The sequence below is a fragment of the Phodopus roborovskii genome, unplaced genomic scaffold (assembly GCF_943737965.1).
Source record: "Phodopus roborovskii unplaced genomic scaffold, PHOROB, whole genome shotgun sequence".
Classification (NCBI taxonomy): Eukaryota; Metazoa; Chordata; class Mammalia; order Rodentia; family Cricetidae; genus Phodopus; species Phodopus roborovskii.
The window spans coordinates 39,616,518-39,636,418 of NW_026126517.1; the positions used below are offsets into that span (position 1 = coordinate 39,616,518).

The 19,901-nt window shown below is 42.9% G+C and overlaps 1 protein-coding gene across 4 annotated transcripts in view; it reads right to left on the reverse strand.

The window, feature by feature from the left end:
• Map2k5 (mitogen-activated protein kinase kinase 5) overlaps positions 1-19,901 on the reverse strand; it is a 217,283-nt gene that overhangs the window by 72,238 nt on the left and 125,144 nt on the right. For 3 of the 4 annotated variants that reach the window (XM_051197718.1, XM_051197715.1, XM_051197717.1), the window contains one exon: positions 2,136-2,165. The exons of the other annotated variant lie outside the window; for it this stretch is intronic. In XM_051197718.1, the coding sequence (XP_051053675.1) occupies positions 2,136-2,165 (30 nt within the window). The remainder of the gene's footprint in view (positions 1-2,135; positions 2,166-19,901) is intronic. 4 annotated transcript variants of the gene reach the window in all.

A 19,901-nucleotide genomic window follows, 5' to 3' on the forward strand; every position in this document is an offset into this window, starting at 1 on the left:
TTCTGAGCTGCCCAACATGGGTGCTGGGAACCAAACCCTGGTCCTCTAGAAGAGAAGGCAGCAAGGGCTCTTAATTGCTAAGCCATCTCTCCAGCCCCTGGAAAGCATTTATAAAGGATCTCTTCCCAACCTTTCAACAGCAACATAAAGCCTGTAAATGTAAAAGTCATTACTGATTTTCAGTAGTGAATCACCCAAACTTCTGATGAAAGATCTGGGGAAGGACCTGATGGCATCAAGGCTACTTTTATTTGAAATAAAAGCATCATTTTGGTGATAGTGCTCTATCATATTTCAAGGAATAATCCCCTACCTAGACATACCTTGGCGTAAAGGTTATTCCTAATGAGGGAGCTCAGACTATTAGAACTTTCCAACTTCCATGCAACTGATCATGTGCAGGGTACTTCGTCATTCAGTGAAGTACACCTGCCTGTTCCAAATCCAACTGTGGCATTCAAGGGCTCCAGGTCACACAATAACAATCACACTGAGACTTCTCACTCAGCCAGTGTCACTGCTTACTTACTCTGCATATTGAGGACCTCAAGGATCTGGCTACAGTTTCAGTTTTCAAAATTTAAAACACATTTTATTTATTATAGAGGGAGGTACATGTATGGAGGTGGGAGGTTACTTGTGAGAGCCAGTTTTCTCCACCACCCACTTTGGGTCCCAGGGATCATACTCAGGTCAACAGGCTTGCATGACAAGCCATTTTGAGGGCCCTTGATCTTTATCTGATGGCTTTTTAAGTGTTTTATTAAGACCAGTTTAAGAGTTGGGTCATGAAGGGCCTCATGTTCATTTCCACAGTCTTATAGGATTACATGCATTAGCCAAACACTGGATTGTTTACAAATTACCGACAGACTTAAGAGGCTTAACAAGATAAATATTCAAATGACTATAAATCTTGACAATGTGATTTTAATCTGATGGACTACCTATAGAGCTGAGTGGCATGGCTGTGCATGTCAAGATCTCACTATGTGCTTGTATGTGCCAAGTGGCTGCATTCTAGCTTTTCTCTTTAAAGAAAAAAGATTATGCTTAAGCAAAAAGACTTTCCAATTTGAAAAGTGAGACCTAACAACATGGATGTTTTCTCTTCTACTTATCTGATGATTTTAATTGTGAAGGAAAAGGGCTTCAAAAGAGACATTTCGGTGAGTGAAGACTCTTTAAGTCCACATGGGTACTGGGAGAATATGCCGAGAACTGCTTCTAAAGGTGGTTAGGGAGAAGGAGCCCCTTCCTATTATTCAATAACCATGTTTGTGATGCATCTGCATAATCTAACCATGCATAAATTAGTATGTGTAATACAACACTTATTTGCATAATAATAGCAAGTTAATAGATGCTTAAAGAGCAGAGACCAACACCACCTTTAAATCAGACATGCCTCCAGGCACTTTGGCCTGTTCAGACCAAGATGCCAGAAAAACAGCACACATCAACCAGAAGAGACCCGTCAGCCGCTCATTTTTCATCCCTCTGGACATTTTGCTCATAGGGCCCCCAACAGCAGGGAATCATTTTCAAGCCACAAAATAGCTTTATATCTTAACGGGCAGCATCCCTCTCTAGTAAAAATTGTGAAGAAATTATAAAAATTTAGGATTTTTATACTTGATATACTTGATAACAAACTCTTTGTGAACAGGAAGAAGCAAAATGCAAAAAGGTGCAATGTGTTCAAAATCACAGGCACAGGAGACTGGGGCCTGTGCACCCCATAAAAGCAATGACCCACATCAGGTATTTCCATCCTTTGTTTTCATCTTTTAATCCAAACAATTTCGATTGACTACAAAATGCTCATAAGAAGTATGAAGAAAAGAGTGGGCCCCTCTTGCAACCTTGGCATGAGATATGGAGCTGGGCAGGAAGGACAAAGAGGAGCATGATGGTCTCAGTCAACTTCTGACAAGGGAAAAAGTCGAGGTTTTTTTCCCCCTCCCTCAGTAAAAATCCAGTGGAGACTTCTAATGATTCCTTTAAGATACTACTTTTCATTTTAACAGGACAGATTTATTTGTGTGGGGCTCAAATGTTCACAATCGCTTCCTGTACCTTCATACATAGGAATGAATGTCACAGTGGCAAATGGCAGTAATGAACAATCTTACCTGAGGATATGGAAACCTCCCAAGAGCAAGCTGGGAAAGGAAATAATATTTGTCTAGTTATAGATTTGCATGCAAGGCAGATCTCCTTAAGACAGACAAGGACTACATTTCAAAATTGCATCTAGCAAACAAAAAAAATCCAGAACTAATGTACGAACTAAATTATTGCTGTAATTACATTATAAACTGTATTTAGAATGGACCTCTTTCACAGACAATATTTTATCTCTGATAAAAACAGCCCAATTTTAATAACTGAACATTACCCCACATACTTTCTTGTAGGTACCTTCTCAACTCTGGGGGTATTATTAACGTGTGTGGGGACAGTTGTCTTGAGACAGAGATATACAAGTCTGTGGGACTTCCTCCTGTGAGATGGGATGGTGGTACAGTTGGTTCTAGAGCACAGCTCTGTGTTTTCAGGCTACAGGGCTGAAGGAAGGGTTGTAGGAAGTGGGAGTGGGCTGTAATATGAAATTGAAACTTGGACCGTTGTTCTCACCCACTTACTGCGTCAAGCTTTCCCATCAGTTAGGGCCCTACTGGTACTGAACAGGCCACAGAGGGCTGTGAAGGTGGAACTGGAGGTCTCATCTGAACCTGGGAGAGTGAATCCTCTCCCCTGTGCCCGTTTTGGTTCGTGTACTGCTCTTTGTTTCTGGACTAGTCACTTTTGTTAACCCACATGTAAAAACTAAATGACTTAGACAAGTAAAGGCTTGATATGTAATAAGATCAGACTGAACAAAGAAACTACAACCTATTTACATTTATTTATTTATTGAGACAGGGTCTTTGCATATAGTCCTGTTCTGTCCTAGAACTCACTCTGTAGACCAGGGTGGCCTCAAACTCACAGATCCCTCTGCCTCTACCTCCCAAGGGCTGGGACTAAAGGTGTGGACCTGCACACCCAGCTTACCAAAACCTACTTAAAGGAAATGATGGTGAAAATGTGCAGCTTCCCAGTGTGGCCCACTCTCAGTTCTGAACCCCACACACATCTGTAACTGCTTGCAAAGTAGAAGTGTAACACCCAGGAAGCAAGGATGCATCCAAGCACATGGACCTATAGGGCAGACACAAATCCTAGAGTCCCTCAAGGCATTCTCACACGTTTAGGCAAAAGAAATCTAGGGGCTGTCCCCAAACCTGTTTTCAATCCAGTGTTCTCCCAGCACACAGCGCTATCTTCCGAGAGTCTGACAGTTACATATTTGTATCAAAGACACTGCTGTTGTGCAAACACTTCTGAAACCCCTCTTTTAAAATGGTGTTTAAAATCATTTCATGAAACAAAAGAACACCCTTTTCACTTTGTGAGAACTAATCAAAGCTTAGATTTAAAGACACTCCTCGGCTTGGTGATCATGTGACTCCTGTGTAGCCTGATGCCTGAATGACCCATGTATGTTCAAACCCCCAATACCAGCAAAGATCACGTGCTAAGGGCAGGCTGAAGGGTTGAAGTTTTCAAAATTCTAAAGACAGTCTGAACAGAGATGTAATAGGGACAAGTCATATGACTTTGTATGGTGGACTCCTTTGAAAAGGCCAACACTCATTTGGATATTTGCGTGTGCACATGTGTGTGCTGTGTATAATGGAATATCTAAGTGCCATCTTATACTCATAGCTTACATACATTAATAAGTGTGTGTATTTTCAAGATATAAATTTAAGGTATCATTAGTTCATTTGATGGATTTCCTTAATCTTTTCACATAAGATGTGAAAAATAGTGTGACTGTCAATGAGAGTGTGCACACTGACTCAGGGGTCACTGTGGTCCTTTGTGGTGGGTATACCATTCTGCAATGACACAGCAGGCAGTGAGGAGTGACCAAAAGCTGTGACCTATTATCACACTGATATGTGGAGTATGACTTTCATCTGGGGTAAAGAAACAGCAAAGGAAGGATCTCTCATCTAAAATGGCTAAGAGCCTGATAACTGTGGTGATACACCTAGAGCTTAGAGAGATGTCACTATTTGTGTGGGTACATGTTGAACACATCAATGGGGGCCATGGAAGATTTCTGCTCACACAATTTACTGGCAGAAGCAACATGCCTGCCACACACACTATCAAGATCTAAGAAACCCACAGTGCCAACACTCTTGGTTCTTACAGTATAAAGAACCAAGAAGGAGACAGGTGTGATTGTGTTTGTCTGTGATGTTAGCCCTTTAGAAAACTGTGGCAGTAGGATCCTGACTAACATCAGCCTGGGCTACATAGTGAGGTCCTTTCCCGAAACAAACACAGACAAATACAATCAGCAGAAGGCTTAAGAAACAAGAGCAGACTAATGGGAGAATAGAAACCCACCCATCTTATCACAGGGTTACTGACTTGTCGGTCATCATTGGCCTACAGCTGGGATCCAGCAGACAGGAGTATGTGCATGCATGCACCTGGCCCCTCTTTTATAACAGGGAAGCAAGGATAACTGCTGTCGTTCATTTAAGACACCACTATGTGGGGAAGCAGAGAAGACTTGGTGTGGCAGGCTGGTGGCTGTCCCTTTGTTCAGTTTGTGTAGGAACAGTTAGCAGTGGCTGACCTGGGGCAAGCAGCATTTTTGGGTTTAATTTTGTTTTGTGTTTCCTTGGCATTCTATCCATTGGGACCTCAATCCTACCAGACATCTTGCAGGTGTGATCTCTTTGGATTTAGACGACACAGAAGGGTCTCTTGCCCTTGGTACAGGGTGATCACTTTTTTTTTTTTTTTTTTTTTTTTTAATGGAGTGTTATCACTGGGCTGCTGTGGCAGCAGGCTTAAGGGTCCCAGCTCTACACTAGTGAGCTCAGGCAGAGTGTGACTGGGTTGCATTGAAGGCAGTTGTTTGAAGGCCCCTTCAGAGGATTCTGCCTTCCATGTGTGTCCTTATCCCTGGGTATAACGTAGCCCCAATGCTGTTCACTCCCACAACCTGCCTATGACAACGAGGACGGAAACACATGGGTAGGCCCCAGAACCTCTTTGCCAAGCTATTAGGTGGAAGTAGAAAGCACACTCTGAGCAGACATGGCTGCATGAAGAACTTCTTCACAAAAGTCAGAATAAACGCCTCGGGGGAGGGAGCACATATGCTCTGAGCATTTCAGATGGCTGGGCCTGGACTGGTTTGTGTCTTTTAGCCTACTGGCCTATTAATCAACTTGCATTTCCCCAGTTTTTATTGTCAAGGTATTATAAATTAGGAAACTTACAAAAGAGAGTATGTAATCTTCTCTGAAATGGCCTGCAGATATGTCACTGTACTAAATGTGTTTCAGATTTAATGAAGCTTTAATGTCCTTTTTAATTTTGCCTGTTTCTGTATCACCAGGGGTCGGGCAAGGCAATCAGCACTCAAGAGGGTGGTTTGGTTTAAAACTAGGAAAAAACTCATTTGCTTATGAGTTGCACTGTATTTTCTTAATTAAATTTACTGAGTAAAATGGTTTAAGTTCAGCCAACCAATGACCTCTGTGTGTAGATTTAGATTTATAAATAGGTTAACAGTTAAAGTAAAGGGGGAGGAAAAGAAAGATTGAAAAAAAAAAAAAAAAGCAAACAGATTATGGCTTAGCCAATAGAAATCTTCACTGGCTCTGTCACTTTACATGGGAAGCACTTAAATATAGGCAACTTAAGTCTAGTGTTTAAAAAAAAGCATATTGAAAAATGAAGACACACCAGCAATCCACCAACAGACCCTCTTACCCCCTCCATTCTCAGGAGAAGAATGGCTGACTCCAAGGACCTGGACCAGGTCTATTTTTGGGTGGCTGGGGTGCAGGTGGGCAGGGCAGGAGGCAGGGAAAGGATTCTTTTCAGTGTTAAATACACAAGTGCATTTAATTCCAAACACTTAAGAGCCAACAAACTGCTAAAGAGGGGTTATGGGACATTTTTTTGTGTAAAGCACAGGAAAAGGAGACTGTGGGCATGGTCACAAGTTGGGAATACATTGAAATAACAGGAACCACTTACACTTAACTGTGAAACTAGAAAGGTTCCTTAAAGTCATCTATTGATCTTTGATTTGACCAACCATAACCTACGAATTGTTCTTGAGGTAGCAGTACTAAAGTATGGTGGGTTTTATAGTGTAAATAATATATATATTTGGGCCTGTTAGACAGACAGACAGACAGACAGACACACACACACACACACACACACACACACACACACACACACACACACACACGAGAGAGGGGGGAAACAAAGAGAGAGGGGAGGAGACAAAGAGAGAGGGGAAGAGGGAGGGAGGGAGGAAGAGAGAGAGAGAGAGAGAATGAACTCTCTGGTACTCTGGTATTTTTACAGAAAGTTAGGATAGAAAATATTTACAAAGTAACATGACAGGAAAATAACTACCATAGTGGAACTATAAAGAAAGAATGTGATGTAGCCAGAGCAGTGGCGGGAAGACTCAGATCAGGGAGCCTACTCAGGCCATGGGCAATGCAATGGGACAAGTTTTAAGGTTACACCTGCACTAAAAAACACTATTTTTTTTTTAAATTCTTCATTTAGACATATCCTATGTTTCTCTGCATATCTGCAAATTGAAAATAAGTGTTGTTTTCAATATAGCTGAAGGGAGACTTTATAGTCCAAAATGTCTTAAAATTTGTTCTTAATTACCTTGTACACATTTTACACAATTAAACTTCCATCTAAGGGTTTTGCATTTAGATTGTACGCTGCAGTTAAGCCTCCATTTCATAAAAACTCGATAGCTACTTGGTGCATCCCGACACAGGGAAACTTCAGGAAAAAAAGAAAAAAAAAAGAAAAAAAAAAAAAAAACCAACAGACTTAACTACTGAATGACACAAAATTCCCCAGGTGAGGTTTCATCCTTAAATCAATTTGCTCAGGTTGAAAGAAAGAGTTTAAATCACCTCCAACTATGTTGGAGAAGACCCACAATAAATATTAAACACTTTAAAATCTACCCTACGATCTGACTTTTCTTCCCATGTATCAATTTCACTGTCCGCTTACGAAATGGTTTCAAGACAATCCGAAGGATATAACAGCAATTTGCCAGTGTTAAAGAGCTTCGGAGGTTAAACTGACAACAAAGAGTGCACAAACACAAAGCGTCTTGAAGTAGGGTTTCAATTAAATGCACAGGATTTAGCAATGCAGAACCAAAAAAAAAAAAAAAAAAAAAAAAAAAAAAAGAGTTACAAATTAATTTAATCTTCTGCCTATAGTTTGCAGCTGCACTCCAAAGTGTCTAGGGCTTAAGAACAAAGCCTTGCAAGGCCTTGGAGTAAGGGAAGCTTCAATTTTTAATGTATAACGCCATTAGCTGCTAACTTGTGGAATCTGCGACCCCTGTGGAGGGGCATAAGTGCGAGTAACAGAGACTGATGAAATGACATATCTGTTCCTGTCTAGAACCACGAGGAAGAGGGTTATTACTAACACCATCAGGCCCCACAGAAATCTGCCCTAATAACCTTTGGGACCCTCCACATCCTCAGCTCTCACTACATCAAATATATTGAAATCAAAACCTAATTCACTTTAATTAAAGACAATTAGTTTGTTTTACTATTATTGTTTAACTCATGTGATAATGCATTGGAAATTAAAGATGGGATAATAAATGCAATGAAGGTGTCACTATACACCTTCCCATCTATGCTTGGTGAGATTAGCTTCGCACTAGCAGCTATCTCAGGGATATTATCATTAGAAGCCGCATAGAGGTATCTCATCTGCAGAGAATGTGGCAGAGCCGCTGTCTTTTTCCTTATTCAATTTATACTTATCTTGACATAATGCTTTCCTACAAACTCCAAGGATTTCTTTAACACAAACAGAATTATGGCCCAATGGAGGCACCAGAAGCTTAATTAATTTGCCCAAGGTCATACTGTAAGTTGGTGGCAAAGCTTGTTAAATTATTAGAACGCTGGGCTCTACAGATGTTTTGGCAATGGCAGGGAACCCTGTCTGTGAAGGCCCTGGAGACTTCCGGTGCACTGGGTGAACCTCAGCAAATAACTCATTATGCCTGCACGAAGAGTGCCAAGTGCCCCTGAGAGCTGGTAAATAACATTTTTCCACCTCTTTGTGTAGAAAAAGCCTAACTGGGAGGTCCCCACCAGGCTCACTCCTTAACATGTGCCAACGTTTCTAAAGAAAATCCTCATCTTCGCCAGACTCCGCAGATCCTGAGTAGATTTATTGTAACTTAAGGAGCCCAAACACAGTAGCACAAAAGGATAAATTGAGCACTTCTCCATTACTCAGAAGGTTCTGTATTCTACTACTACAGATTACCAGTAACCATGGAGGAAAGACAGCATTACAAAGAAATGATTCTAATACAGCGTTGCTGTTTTTCTAATTAGAAATGGGCTTATTACAGTGGATGCCACAGTAATTCACAAACACAATATCCTAATGCTGGTCCTTTAATTGCTTTGTTTCACTGTTAGAAATGATTGCTTGCTGTGGCCTGATCGTGAACACTCAAAACCATGATACATGGAGGTCTCAACCTGGGCAAACTGTACCTAAACTTACACTTTATTGCAGCTTAGTTCACAATCTTCACCTAATATAGGGTTATATCCCAGTGCAGCAGGAGGATAAATCATCCTGGAATATTACTCCGGCAAAGTTTAGCTGTGACTGCAGCATATGTGTTTTCGAGCCACTGAAGCAAAGGCCCATAAAATACACTAATTACTGGAAGTTATGGTCACTGAGTGATTGATAGCGCTCTTCGAGGCAACTTCCTCATTTTCAACTCTTTTGACGGGCTCATCCGCCACATAGCAATTACTAATTCATGACCCACCCCTGAGGCGGCAGTACCTTTACTCCTAATTCTGCTAGCAAACTACTGCCAGGGCTGGACAGTGTCTTTTCTTCATCCTGAGCAGCAAGGATGATAAAAAGTAGATTCCACGCTGAATGCAACTGTTTTGAACCTTTAAAGGTTGCGAGGGTTTCTTAACCCTGCTGACCTGAAACACAATCCTTCTCCTACGCTGTTTTACCTCCATTGCTTTTTCTCTATATGAATATGTACCTGTGTGTGTGTGTTTGTGCGTGCACGTGTGAGTGTATTTGTCTATCTGTCTGTCTATACAATATTAAACCAAGACCTAGCTGAAAAACTTTTGGACTGAATACTGTGTTTAAAGGTAATATATAAATTTCAACTAGGCCACAGTAAATATGAGGGTGCTAATTGTTAAACTTAATAAAAAAAGAGGAGAAAAGAAAAGCCTCTCAATTTAAAAAGACTCACTTTTATGGCCTTGTACACATTCTAATTGTTCTGTGCTGATTTTCATCACTAGCTCTGCTATCAGAAATGCTAATTAAAATATCTGGGCACATAACAAAATCTCTAAAAGTCACTTGGAAACAACTGCAAAAAAGGTCCTCTTTGATGGCAGTCCTTGCATTAGAGGAGATTTGGTGTGAGATTTTGAATTAGAAAGATGTAAAGTTGAGTTAGGATGGATGAAAGCAACCATTTACGTTTCTAATAGAAAAATCATTGTTCTTCAAATGACTGCACAGCCCTGACTGCCGGAGAAAGGGTGGTTCCTATAAGGAACCTTAGCCTGTGCGACAGATGACAAATGGAAACTGCTTGTCTTTCAGGACATGGCTCCCACACAGCCTCTTGTTCCTCCTCTATGGGGTATCTGTTCTGGAAGACTCTGGCCACACCTGTGCAGATGATTCCAACCTATTCCTTGCCCACAGTTTTTCCTCAGGGAATTTTACCGCAACCTACCTGGTAATGGCCAGTATACATCTCCCCGTGTCTCTAATACCCAGTGGATTTTAGCCTTGTGTACAAGCTAAAACAGCCTAGAGCTTTTTATGTTCTCCACCACACAAGAAATACTATTACGGCCAACAACAGGCATGAGATGTTTATACTAAATCGGGGTGGAAACACCGTCACTCAGCCTACATGGGGATGGTTTGGTTGCTTCTAGCTACCAAGCTGGACCACACTACGTGCTCTTGAGCATCAGGATCTGATGCTTAGCAAACAGGCCCTCTTATATAACACATCTCTACTTAGAATGATCAACAACTACCATTTTTACATATTTAAGCATTATAATTAATTCAGATGGATTATTTCTTATTAAAGACTTAGAAATGGGAACACATCCCATATGTTTAATTCTAACTACAGGAAGGAAGCCTTACAGGGATTGGGAAATGACCTCCTGTAAGGTGATGTGTGATGCCGGCCTGTTCTCTCACACAGCACCTTTAACCATGCCACCTCTCTTAGAGGGCAGCTTCTGTGGGCTCCCCACCCAAACTGGTCCCTGATACCATGCAGCTGCAGATATTAGAGAATACATCAGGGCTGGGGTTTAGTCTACTGAGCTTCTATTTCTAGTTCAAGGTAAAGGGGGTCAAAATGGGATACTACTATAAAACCTCTGCCTTTGGCACCTGCTGCTGCTCTAGCTGGAAAGTTATCTTTTCTATCTGCCCCATTCATCAAAAACTTAGCTCAACACCATTTCTTCCAGAGAGTCACCTGCAGTGTACTGTTTCCAGAGGTAGACTTCACACAACCCACTAAGCAGGATGCCTTTACAGTGTGGTCTTGGAGCTTCCTTATCAGTAACCTATGTTGTTTCAGCAAGACATGGCAGAATCCATTTTGTGTCATTTTTCTAGTTGGAGCTCAACAGATCTGCAGCTTTCTCCAGCCTATAACATGAGGTACCAGGAAGTCTACGCTAGCCATGAGGTGGCAAAGGAGGAGAGTGTCGGTGTAAGCAATACCAGAGTAGCCATGCCCCAGCCTCCCATTTTCCACGCTGGTGAAGCAGTGTGGATCTCCTACTCTTATATACTGCCTGAATGCAAGCTCCCGAGGCCCTACATGTTGAAAGGGATGGCTGAACCCTGCTAGGACTCCTGACTCAGGAGATCCTGAGTAAATAAATGTTTTTTTTTTTTTTTTTTTTTTTTTTTTTTTTTTTTAGGACTAATTTGGAGTGGCTTATCAAACAGCAATGGAGAAACGCATGGTTCTCCCAGACTTTCATGGCGGCCTTCCCTCTTATCAGTGTAGCTACCAAGCCAGGAGTTCCCAGGGGCAGAGACTGGATTCGTAGTGCCAACGCAGGGCAGCACAGGACAGATGGTCGCACTGCACTCTTATCCACACACTTCCTACTAATCCATGAATAAAATAAACCAGGCCTTGGTTTCTTGGCGAGAACAGGCACCTTGCAAAGTTCTGTGAGGCAGGCCTGCCATGAAGGCATTGTACAGTGGTCCTGGGAAACACTCTTGATCAGAAACACAGCCAGCCTGCCTTGGCCTTTACATAATGTCCTGCTCACTCGCTGTCCTTCTGTAACTGGACAAAAGCAGCACACCTCATACATGAGGCAGGAACTGGCTGCTCTATGCACTGCATACAGCCATTTAACATTCTGGAAAAGTCCTTCCATTTCTCTGGATCTTAGCTTCTTCACTTAAAAAAATGGGACATTTGACGTTTAGAAAGTAGAACCCCTTTTGAAAACAGAAATCACTAATATCTCATCATTTTCCATCACTCCAGGCAGAAGTTTAAGTATCAAATGACAAGTATCAAATGCTTAGTTACAATATCTGAACAAGTAAAGAGCTACACTGTCACCTTTTGTTGCCTGATAGTTTGTGTTCTAACAAATAAAGCTTGCTTGGTCAGAGGGCGGAGCTAGCCACTAGTTAACTACAGAGGTCTGTACAGAGAGGAAACAGGAAGTGAAAAGTTGCCCTTTTGGGCAGGAAGGGGCAATGGCTGCTCCTCTGCTCTTCTAATTGTTAAGCTTTTCACCCTGATATCTGACTCTCCGGGTTTTGCTGTTGCTGCTGTTTGTTTGTTTTTCTAGACAAGGTTTCTCTGTGTAGCTTTGGAGCCTGTCTTGGAACTAGCTCTTGTAGATCAGGCTGGTCTCAATCTCACTGAGATCCACCTGCCTCTGACTCCCAAGCACTGGGACTAAAGACATGTGCCACCAATGCCCGCCCGGCTGACTCCTGGTTTTTATTGATAAGATTAATTAGATTTACACTTAAACCCTTCTTATTAGAATGCCACTGAGCAGAGGGATGTCAATAGCTCTAGAGACTTAGGAGTACCAGTCTTCATTCCTGAAAGCCTCAGTCCCACAGGGGTGCATGGTATAAGCTATGTGTGGGCACAAGCCAGTGCTAAAGGGAACCAGTCATCGAGTTCTACAGTCTTTACATGGTTAAAAAACAACACTCTAGTTTCTAAGTAAAACATAAGGGGTGTGAAAGAATTTCCTAGATAGATATTGTAGGCATGTCGAAGTTACTGTCAAGTTCAGAACTGAAGTACCTAAGGCGGTCTACAGGACAGAGAACAGGATTTTAAAGTTATCCCTAGGTCACTGGCTTGAGGAGAGGGAGGATTCTAGGAACAGTGAGTGGGTCTTGCCACGGGGTATCTCAAAGTTGAGCTGCTACGGTGTCCTGAACTATCAGTGTTGGGGGACACAAGCCACAGGAGACTGCTTTCCTCAGATTCTTTTAGATCTCTACTCAGGAAGTCATCACATGACACTAGCTCCTCATGTCACCCCAGGACATCTGCCTGAGAAATTACAATTGCCAGACACCCTTCTTTAAACTGTGGGCTCCATGAAAGCGGGGCCTGCCACATGGTAGTTGGGTGATGAAATGTGCAAAAATGACTGCATCTGACCTATGCTCACACTGTCCTACGAAGACTTTCTTCTGGGACAAGTGGCTAGTCAACTCCAATTTAAATGTTCTTAGGGACCATTCCATCATTGAGTGGAAAGAGTATTGGGATTCATCTATTAGAAAAGTATTTTGAACTAGGCATGGTGGCACACACCTTAGATTCCAGACTCAGGAGGCAGAGGCAGGTGGATCTCTGAGTTTGAGTCCAGCCTGGTTTTCAAACTGAGCTTCAGGGGTACACAGAAAAACCTTGTCTTGAAAAACCAAACCAAATCAAACCAAACCAAACCAAATCAAAATGACAAACAAAACAAAACAAAGCATATTGAAAAGAATACTGAGGAACTTTTTCAATTGCTTTGATTTTGCTTCTACCTTGGGAAGGTTTGTCTCAGTGGACGTATATCAGCACTTGCTTCTGCTCCAACAACAGTACTTGCAAAGAGCTGTCAGAGGTCAGTAGTGTCTTATTTCTTTATTGTTTATATCAAGACTATTGAGTCTGTGTTTTTTAAGACTCAAAATGTGATGTGTCTGTGTCTATTCCTGAGGTGACGTTGGTGTGTAATGCTGGGGGAAAAAAAAAAATCTTTCAATCAGCCTGAAATACATCAAGATGATAAAATGCTTATCCGGGATTGCATGTACCTGCCCTGCCCTGCTTTGTTGGCCTATGGCTGCTGAATGTACTGAGCACAAGGCCAGCTCAATGGTGCTGCATCCAGGGAAGCTGCTAGCTAGCTCTGTCTGACAGTTCCATATTCATGCAGTCACTGATGACCTTGAAAACGCACATTTAGGCATGGCAAGCTGAGACAGCTGGATCCCTTCACAAACCTTGCAAAGGACTGGACCAGCCGATCCATCATCTGCTAAAGTCACTTCAACAGCTTTCCCCCCCTCTAGCAAGTTACATAAAACATCAGATCAAAAAGTCACAAAGTCTGAAAACAACAAGTTAAGACTAATTACAGAAAGATGAGCAAGAGTGGGGGATGGGTGGCAGCACAGTTAAATGCTCCCTTTAGCCATAAGATCCAATGGAAAGGCAGGAGGCCTAGACATGGGCTCTGGGGCCACACCCTTCCAACTTGCCCATGCCAGTTTCCTGGCAATGTTCTGTGATGTGTGTACTCTCTTAAATGGGGATACCACCTCACAGATGCAAGGGCAAACCAGCTCACTGCAGCAGAAAGTTCAACTTCTGCTTACATTTTTAAAAAGGATAGAGCAAGCCAGGCACAGTAGCACAGGCCTGTTATCCTAACACTGGTGTGTATATGGGTTAATGGTTGTGGTGGAACACAGAGGCAGGAGGATAGTTGTAAGTATGAAGTTAGCACGGCTTATATAGCAAGTCCCAGGCTAGCCAGGGCTACATAGTAAGACCCTGTCTCAAAAAAGGAAACAATAATAAATTTAAAAAGGAAAAACATCTGTAGCTTAGCAAATCATACCAAAGGCCAAGTTTTTCTAGGATCTAGGAAATTGGACAGGAGCTGCTACAGGCCACCAGAGCCTTCTGCTGCTCTTCAGACCAGGCTTACAAATCACAAGGGGCTAAGCCAGGAGACAAAGCCTCAGCTTATGCCCACCTAAGACGCCTGTCCCTGTGTGGGTTTGTTTTGCAGTTTTGGCAGGAGGTAGAAGACTTAAATCTAGAAAACTCAAGACTAGATAAGCCTAGCTCTCTAGTTTTTGTTACCTGCCAAGAACAAGTCACACACAGAATGCTAGTCCAAAGAGCTTATCTTCCCCTTCCTATTTCCTCTTTCTTCTCCTGTCTTGAAGGCAGGACCTTGAGGTGGCCCAATCAGGTGAGGACCCTGCCTCCTACTTCCTCATGCTGGAATGACAGGTATGTGCCATCTTACCTGGCTGAGACTTACTTTTAAATTTTATTTATTTATTTAGAGATAGGGTTTCTCTGTGTAGCCCTGGCTGTCCTGGAACTTGCTCTGTAAACCAGGCTGGCCTCAAACTCACAGAAATTCACCTGCCCCTGCCTCCTGAATGCTGGGGCTAAAGGTGTGCACCACCACACCCAGCTGTGGCCTACTTCTTAAAGTGATTTTATGGGTTTCTTAATGTTAAATATTTATAAAATAGCCCAGATTATTATGCTCTCATCTTGATTTCAAGAATCTGTTGACTTGTTGCCTTGTAGGTACAACATGGAAAGGGGTTGTATTTCCAGCATGCAGTAAAGGGTCTGACAGTCTCTCTCTCTTTCTCTTCCCCTTTCTCTCTCTCCCCCAACCCCCACTTTCTCCTTTTTCTTTTCTTTTTTGTAGCCCTGGCTGTCCTGGAACTTACTATGCAGACCAGGCTGGACTTGGACTCATAGAGATCTGCCTGCTTCTGCCTCCTGAGAGCAAAAAAAGAAATGTACTATATATGTGTATTATAAAAATTCACATTATGAGGGTAAAAAAATTGCCACATGCCACTTAGAAAAGAGAGTAGTGTTTTATTTTCTCCTATTAGAAGGTCCAGGAGGAAGGCAAGCTCAAACATGGCTCTCTTAGTTACGTCTTAGTTCAAACACGTTCTCACATTACACTTGTTCACCATGTTTTCTAATTTTCCTCCCTCCCTATTTGTTTTGCTTTTCTCTGGAGGTTCTCTTCCTACAGCAGCCTGTTGTCCCTGGAGCATAGTATTTTTTCTCTCACTCCTGAGGGCATGCTTGATTGTTCATTTTTTTTTTTTCTCCACTGCATAGGTTTTAGGTACCCATATTGCTTGTTCTCAGTTATTGTAGGCCTCTGTTCTCACTGTAAGTCTTTCACACATATCTCATTAAGTATAAGCCACAACTGTAACCCTAGCAACTCAAGATGCAGAAGCACAAGTTCAAGGCCAGCCTGGTCTACATAGCGAATACTACATCAACTTGGGCTACAGAGTGTATATTTTCTTGTGTGGAGAAAAGTAGACTGGCTGAGAGTTTCCTATGAGCTTCATCTGTGAAGCACCCAACCTCTGCATCTATTAGACTTCTGGGCCAGAGTTCCCTGGAGAAAATCCCTGCCAATCTCCTGCCTGTGGTCATGGCCACAGGTAACCTAGGAGCAATGCAGAGCTATGCAGTATTCAGAATCTCTTCTTGGTTACAGGACCAGGTTTTTATGGTCCCAGATGCCATCTTTCTCTTAGAGCCTCTACTCTGTCTCATGTTGGGCCTGGGGAGGGTCACTAGTTTGTTTCATATGCTGAGTTAGGGAGATGGTCTGTGGTTAACAGCTTTACTGCCTCTCAAACAGACTCTGAGGGCTGGGGGCTATGCACTTGCCTAATGAAAAGCCTTGGTTTAACCCCACAAAACAGAGAAGAAACAAACCTCTGAAACACTTCTCTAGCTCCTAGCTTTAATCCTAGCTCCAAATATCAGGAACACCAGGTGTGGAGCTTTGGGGATGTTCTACTCCAGCAAGACCGCTGCCCTTGCTTGTCCTGATGCTGATGGAGGCCTTCACACCCCACATGTGCTGTTTTTTCACCAAATCACTGTTTCATTACATCCAAAATCTGATGGTGGCTGTTTCCAACCATGCTGTGCCTACAGAGACTGTCTGGAAACGCAGCACAGAGGCTAACTGCCTTATCTTGGGTAGTTCTATCCCTCTCGAAAAGCCATTCTCTGTCCAACTCTGTGTCTGAATGATCATCTTGTGACTAACAGATAGGAAGCTTTTAGAATCTGTTAACTTAGCAGACCACTAGTTTCCACCAACCCAAAAGCTAAGGACATTATCAGAGAGCATCTCGGGCCTATAAGAAAGCTTCCCCCATCCCTCTGTAACTGCCTTTCTGATATACCACTGATGTAACCTGCCTTGATTTATGACTTCCTTTGTTCTGTAAAACTAGAAAATATCCCAAAACTGCTTCCACATTGTAATACAGAATTTGGGATAACCTAAATCTGTGTTCTGGGACCAATGTTCCAGAATCAACTGTTGTTTACTCCCTTTAAGATGAGAACTGTGGTTTTTGTGCTGACACTGAATCCCTTGATGAGTCTTTATGGTACCAGGCCTCAAGGAGAGCTTGAGGTGAATGGAAACTAACACCCACAATCTACTCATCTTTAGTCAAATTGGCATAATTTTTGACCTAGATGCGAATATTTTAGAAGCTGCTTCCTGTTGAGGAGAGGGCAGATAACACTTCCATTTTCTCACTGTGACTTGTCCCTATACTCCGGAGTGGAGCTGCCACATTAGATGAGGAAATAGGTCCTGAGAGCCTGTACTGCAACCAAGGTTTAGCTTAGGCTGCTGTGGCCAATGTGGAATTTGAATCTTGCTGTTTTGACAAAGACAAATCACTTCTTCATACATAGTGTCAAGTGATACTGCACAAACATGAATGGGCACTTATCAAACTTAAACTCGGGCCTCTAGGACTACTTTAAAACTATTATAAAAGTTGGGAAAATACTGAGCCCAAAAGATTCTTGAGTACTTGCTAGGGCACTAGAATGGCACTGTAGGCTGTAAGAGAATCAAACTGAGTTTGTATAAATTACTCAGCTGTGAAGTAGGAAATGTTTATGTGACTGGCCAGATGGAGATGACGGTCCATATGAACAAGGTGTTCCTCCCAGCTGCCAAGACCAGGGTCAGCATCATGAAGGATGCATATTTGAATTATAACTCAGGCAGATGAAGGAGAATAGTATTCATATGACAGGAGAGTGTCTTAGTACAGATTTATTTTTGTAAAGGTAATGCTAAACTTTGAGAAAGGGCTAGGAATACAGCTCAGTGGTAGAACATGTACCCTATGGAATGCCATCTCTAGCATGCACGCATGCGCGTGGGCACAAAAAAGCCTTAAAAAAAACTCTTGTCAAAACAATGGAGCCCACAGAAATCCTTAGACAGTGGTGTTACTTTGATGACAATGACCTTGTGTGGCTCTCTGAGTATGCTCTCCACCTATCTGGAGACATGTTTCTAAGCCGTGGCCCTTGTTTTCATCATTTAACACATCAGTCAAAGCACTTCAATAAAGCAGTGCCCGTGCTGAAGAGGGGCCTCGCAGGACCGGATGACACACCAATTAACCAAGCATGTCGAGCCAGCCTGCTCTGCGCCTCAGACTCAGGAGACTAGGAGGGAAGCTGCAGACAAAGGCAGAAAGAGTGGGGACAAAGTGAAAAGAGCAAGTGTGTGCTGGAGAGGACTTGCAGTCTGGCTCCCGCAGAGACATGGATCAGGATGCCACTCAACCCAACCTTAGCCAGGTTTGTGAGAGCCCTCCCAACAGTCCCTCAGCAGAGCCCGCGGGCCTGGTGCCTTTCCAAGGGAAGCTTTTGCTTGTTTTGTTTACTGCATTTTAAATGGTTTATTTATTTATTGAGACAGGTTTACACCACGTGCCCTGGATGATCTGACGCTTAATCCAAAGACTAGACAAGATCTGTCTGCTTCTGCCTCCCAGTGCTGGGATTAAAGGTGTATTCTACCATGTTCAGCTTTTAACCCCCACTCCGTGGTACGTGTGCGGTGTGTGTATGTGTGGGCCACAATAAATGTATTGGAGGTCAGAGGACTGCTTTGTGATCATTGTACCTTTAGATAGGTTGCAAGGAACAAACTCAGGCCATCGGGTTTGCAAAACAAGCACCTTACCCACTGGGCCATCCCAGCAGCCTCATTTGTTTTTTAGAGATAAGCTTTTACTATGCATGAAGCCTCAAACTCAAGATCCTCCTACCTTCATCTATGGAGTACTAGGGTTACAGATGGGCGCCACCATGCCAGGCCCCTGGTTCTTTTTTATTTTAAACACACATGCTTTCTGCTGGGCACACAGGTTAGAGGAGGCAGTGCATTGACTTTCCCCTCTAGAGAGACCATCTTTTAAACAGCCAGATGTTTACTTCCTGTTTAGCCATTTATGTTGTGATTCAAATGGTATAACATGAGCAATAATCAATATAGTGAAAAACCAAGGGCACAGACCCTCCTCAGCCTTTCTCTGCAAGACTAGGTAAATACTGCATTGTTTAGGAAATGAAGATGCTGCCCCAGTGTGTTTGGAACCCCCACCCTAACGATTAGGAAAATCCCTCCAGGCTAGGTGAAAACAAAGCCAAGCCTCCAATGGCCCTGAAGTACTGATAACAGTACCAGGTGAACAAGTCTAAATCACCCAAGTCATGGAGCCAGTGCGAGCTTTTTAAACTTGTCAAACAAGTCTCCTGAGGTGGAAGGGAGCTTCCAGCTCTTCACAGCTCGGGATTCTGTGGTCTTGTTGGTCTCACCTCTCCGTCCACTGCTTTACTCTCTGCATTTCCACACTCTTGGTGCATTCTAACGGAAGAATTTAAGTCTGCATGGGATCTCTTCCCACTACAAAGTGAGCCCACACAAACCCATACACTGAGACTTCTTTTATTTGGCTTTATAACCAATCCACAGGAGGGGAGCCACAAACACTTAAAAGATCTGTGTGAAAAACCGTAAGCACACAGCAGACAAGGGGCAGAATCTCTCCACCCCCTCCCAAGAAGCCACTGTCCTCAATCAGGTTAAACAGTCTTATTTCAATCTTTGTGTTACTTTGCCAACTCCAAATACTTCACACAGATGACATCTGGAGGAGACCCACTCTATCCCGGGGGCAAAGGGCTGCTGACCTGAGAGGAGAGGGGGACAGATAAAAGATAGTCTGATATTAAAGGTTCTTTGCTTAAGGCACAAATGCAGCTGTCTGTGATTCTTTTTATCTGCACACTTTAGTGGTATGTAGCATCATCTCTTATGAAAGAGTGTGGCAAGAGGTCTTGTTATGACTTCCTATAGGACCATGACAGCATATGAACAGGAAAGGAAGGGGCAGCAGGAAGGAGCTGCCAAGGATGAACCTTAGAGAGGAAGGTTTACAGAACAGGAGGCAGGGTCCTGGGGACCTCAGCAGACACAGGAAGCTCCCATTTGTCTCTATTGCATCCCCGGGTGATTCTGGGAAATGCCCTTGCTTGGCTTCCTATTCTGCTGCCCATC